The sequence below is a fragment of the Elephantulus edwardii genome, unplaced genomic scaffold, assembly GCF_000299155.1.
Source record: "Elephantulus edwardii isolate Elephantulus edwardi_28Jun2011 unplaced genomic scaffold, EleEdw1.0 scaffold00086, whole genome shotgun sequence".
NCBI classification, from domain to species: Eukaryota; Metazoa; Chordata; class Mammalia; order Macroscelidea; family Macroscelididae; genus Elephantulus; species Elephantulus edwardii.
In genome coordinates this window covers 7626623-7630264 of record NW_006399836.1, presented here as the reverse complement: position 1 = coordinate 7630264, position 3642 = coordinate 7626623, and the positions used below count along the sequence as shown (strand labels likewise).

Below are 3642 nucleotides of genomic sequence, written 5' to 3'. Positions count from 1 at the left end.
TGGACATTACCTGCAGGGTTCTGAGATAATTCATTTAGAAATTACATGGAAAAGTACCCACCCAGCACATGGTGAGCATCGAACACGCAGGAGCTGTTAATAGAATTGGTAATAGTTTGTACACAGACAAAAACCCTGTGGTAGAATTCATGCTCCCCTGCTCCCCGATTTGAGGACATTGTGTAAAGTCACTGATTCAGTCCTTTTTGACTCTTTCTGGCCTTAGGAGAAGGGACTGTCCTCAGTCAGCCTGAAGATGCCTCTCTTTGGGAATACGTTTAGTCCGAAGAAGACGCCGCCTCGCAAGTCAGCTTCTCTCTCCAACCTTCATTCTGTGAGTGCAGGGATGTTTTCGGGGAGCAAATCCTTAGAAAGGGAGTGGAGGGGCATTTGGCTGACTATCCCGGCTGAGTGAGCATCATTCTGTGGTCAAAGTCACAGTCGAGGGAGCCCCCTGTGGCCAGATTGGTCATCAAGTAGAGGCCTGTCCACGTCCTGGGCTCTCAGTCCCCAGAGCTCTCTTACCCTCATGCCAAGGGCCAGAGTTGCAGATGTGCCTGGTGGTCCCTCTGGGGCATCTGCGTCATAATCACAGAGCAAAGGCAGCAGAATGAGGTCGGCTCCTCTCTCATGGTCTTTTTACACTTCCCCTGGGGAGGGAGAAGCCTCCACCATGTCTGTTTGGTGGTAGAGACATCTTGGAGGTCTCTCATAAGAGGGTGAGGTCCTTCATCTTACATGTAACCCCAGATGCCCCTCACACCCTCACTTTGCATCCTGCCCTTGCCTGCTGCACCTTGTGCTTCAGCCGTCCAGGTGTCACTCTCCCACCGTGTACACGTTCTGGCCTCTGCCTTGGTTGTTAATTCGAGACGTATTACACCTTGCTATGTGCCAGGCACTCTTGTGGGCACTGGGTATAGAGAAGTATGGGTTGACACAGTGACTGCAGCAGTGGGTGCTCATGTGTCGGGAGGGAGAATGAGGGGGCACAGGAGAGGGCAGGCTCAGGTCAGCAGTTTATAGGGTCACTGTGTGGGGTACCCGACAGCACCTAATGCCAACAACAGAGGCAGAGGTAGAGCTGTGTTCACAAAGCTGACACGTTCACTGACAGAGACAGAAGAGGTATATGATTAGGTATTATTGTCATGACAGGAGTCCAGAGTGAAGGCTGCACAATGGAGTGCACTTGGGGGGAAGGATTGCATAACAATGAAAGAATTTTGCTTTTACTTTTCAAAGAGAAGAGCAAATTGGTAGGGAAGAGTGGGCAGGAAGAAAAATGCAAGAATGAATGAATGAAAATCCAAAATCTCTCTAAATATATTCATTAAAATTATTTTTTTAAAGTGAAAAAATGCTATTTAAAAAAAGAAGAGGTATATGTTCAAATGTGTGTGTGTGTATCAACACGCCTCTGGAAACTATGAACTTCGATAAATGTCGATAGTTCAAGAAAGGCTTCAGGCCTTTTGTTCATACAGTTGCTATGAGTCGTGCTCAACTCAAAGGCAGTCGACGACAACAACAACAATATAATAGAAGTAGCTTCATCTTGGATGGTGGTGAAGATTAGGTGGAAAACCAGGGTGCAGGCCTAGGGTAGGGCACGCAGGGCCCTGAGAAAGGTGCTCTTATTCCAGGCCGGCTTTCACCTCTCGCTCTGAAGGACTCTCCCTCTGCTGAGATGTTCACCCATCTCCCTGGGAAGAGTGGTCCCAGTCGGCTCTGCTCCACCAACACCGAGTCCTGACTCGGAGGGCAGCTGGCGAGTTGTGTGAATGAATAAATAAGAAGTATTGTCCCATGTCAAAAAACTAGAGCCACTACTATCTTGAAGTTGAGCTTCGGGATTCTGTGCCCTTTCCCAGTACATGAAGCTTCATCTGAAGCAAGTGCTGATTTCGAGGCTAAATACATTCAGAAGGGTAACATTGAACTATCCGGTACCTGTAAGGGAATTCACTCCACAAAGCACAGGATGTCCTGTTCTTGAAGGAAATACCTGTTGCAGAAAGTCGTACAGTTCTTCCTTCACATTGTCTAAAAGCCCTTATTGTGCACTTTCTGCCTCCCTGACCTTTGAAGCAGTTATTGAATGTGCCAATTAATGATTCGGGGAAGAAACAAGTTGTAGGATCGTATAACTAGGGGAAGAGGAGCGGGGACAGAGCCCGAGTTCTGCCCCAGAGGCTGTCACGTTGTATCTCCCCACAGCTGGACCGGTCCACCCGGGAGGTCGAGCTGGGCCTTGACTACGGGACGCCCACCATGAACCTGGCCGGGCAGAACCTCAAGTTCGAGAACGGCCAGTGGATTGCAGGTGGGCTCCAGTTCCTGCCCTGTTGTCAGAGAGGGCTGTGGAATGAAATCCCTTCCTGAGTCCCAGCCCGGTCTTCCCGCAGACACGGGGATCAGTGCAGGCGTGGACCGGAGGGAGGCCCAGCGCCTGAGCAGGAGGAACCAGCAGCTGGAGGAAGAGAACAACCTCCTGCGGCTGAAAGTGGACATCCTGCTGGACATGGTGAGGCGTGGCTGGAGGGGTGTCTGGGCTCTGCCTCCGGCGGGCCCCGCCTTGAGTCCCTCCATGCCATGGTGTCTCGTGGGTGTCACTTAGCCCAGGCTCTGCACTCTGCATCCAGGTCCCTCCCCTGCAGGGCTCTCTGTCCAAGCAAGTGAACAGGAGGTTGCATTATGATGCCTTACAACAAGAGCAGTAGTTGGAGGCTGTGTGAGCTCTGGTGTAAGCCCATGAGAGAGAATTCTGGCAAGTCCAGGCCTTCCCAGAAGAAAGGATGATCCAAGCAGAATTTTAAGAGCTAAAAGGCAGGAATGGCAATTGGGGGGAAGGAAATGCTGGGGAGAGGAAGCAGCCCTCTGGAGACCTGGAGGTGTCCTGTACCAAGTCTGTTGCTAGCGAGGACCTTCAAAGGGCACGCTCTGCTTTCATGGGGGTTTCTTGAAGCCTTTAACAACCTAGTAACTTGTTGGGCCAGGAGGTGTGTGCTGGGGTCGAAGGAGAGGCAGGTGAGAACCTTTTAGTTCTGGAAGGTAAAGTGCCTGGAGCGCAGCCCGGCTTCTCCACTGGCTTGACTGTGATTCTAGGAAGCGGACTTCACTGCTGTGTGACTTTGTTTCCTCAGTAAGAAAATGAGCAGAATAGCGTCTGTTTTGTAGCACTGTCCCGTGAAGACTGAACGAGTTAGTACAAGGAAAGCAAGTCTGGCTCTTATTCCCAGTGAGCTGACTCCTGCTTTGTGGCTCCCCAGCCCTGGTCCTTCACATCCTCCCTTCTGAAGGCCACTGAAAGAGCCTCATGAGAAAGTAGCTCTTTCGACCTAAAAAAACCCACATTTTTCTTAACCACATGCTGGTGATTATGTGAGCTGCAGCCCAGAAGCAACTTAGACTTTAATGCTTAGGTTCTTGTGTTCCCTACATCTGCCCTTTTATCCTCTGATGCCCCTGGAATGCAAGAGCCTCAAGAGAGTAGGTAGAGACAGGTGTTGGAGGGATGGATAGAGAATGTGTCTAGTACCAGGGGGCAAGGTGCTTCCATATCACCCGGTCCCACGAAAGCATCCCCTCATGCTAAAGAAATGCCAGAGCCCTGCAAAGCTGATGCAGCTGGAACTCTCT

General features: G+C 50.7%; 1 protein-coding gene across 1 annotated transcript in view; it reads left to right on the top strand.

Moving 5' to 3' along the window:
- Nucleotides 1-256: 256 nt before the first annotated feature.
- Nucleotides 257-3642, top strand: part of CBY1 (chibby homolog 1 (Drosophila)) — a 4012-nt gene continuing 626 nt past the window's right edge. The window contains exons 1-3 of the mRNA XM_006890118.1: nt 257-334; nt 2221-2326; nt 2409-2527. Coding sequence (XP_006890180.1) covers nt 257-334; nt 2221-2326; nt 2409-2527 — 303 coding nt within the window. The remainder of the gene's footprint in view (nt 335-2220; nt 2327-2408; nt 2528-3642) is intronic.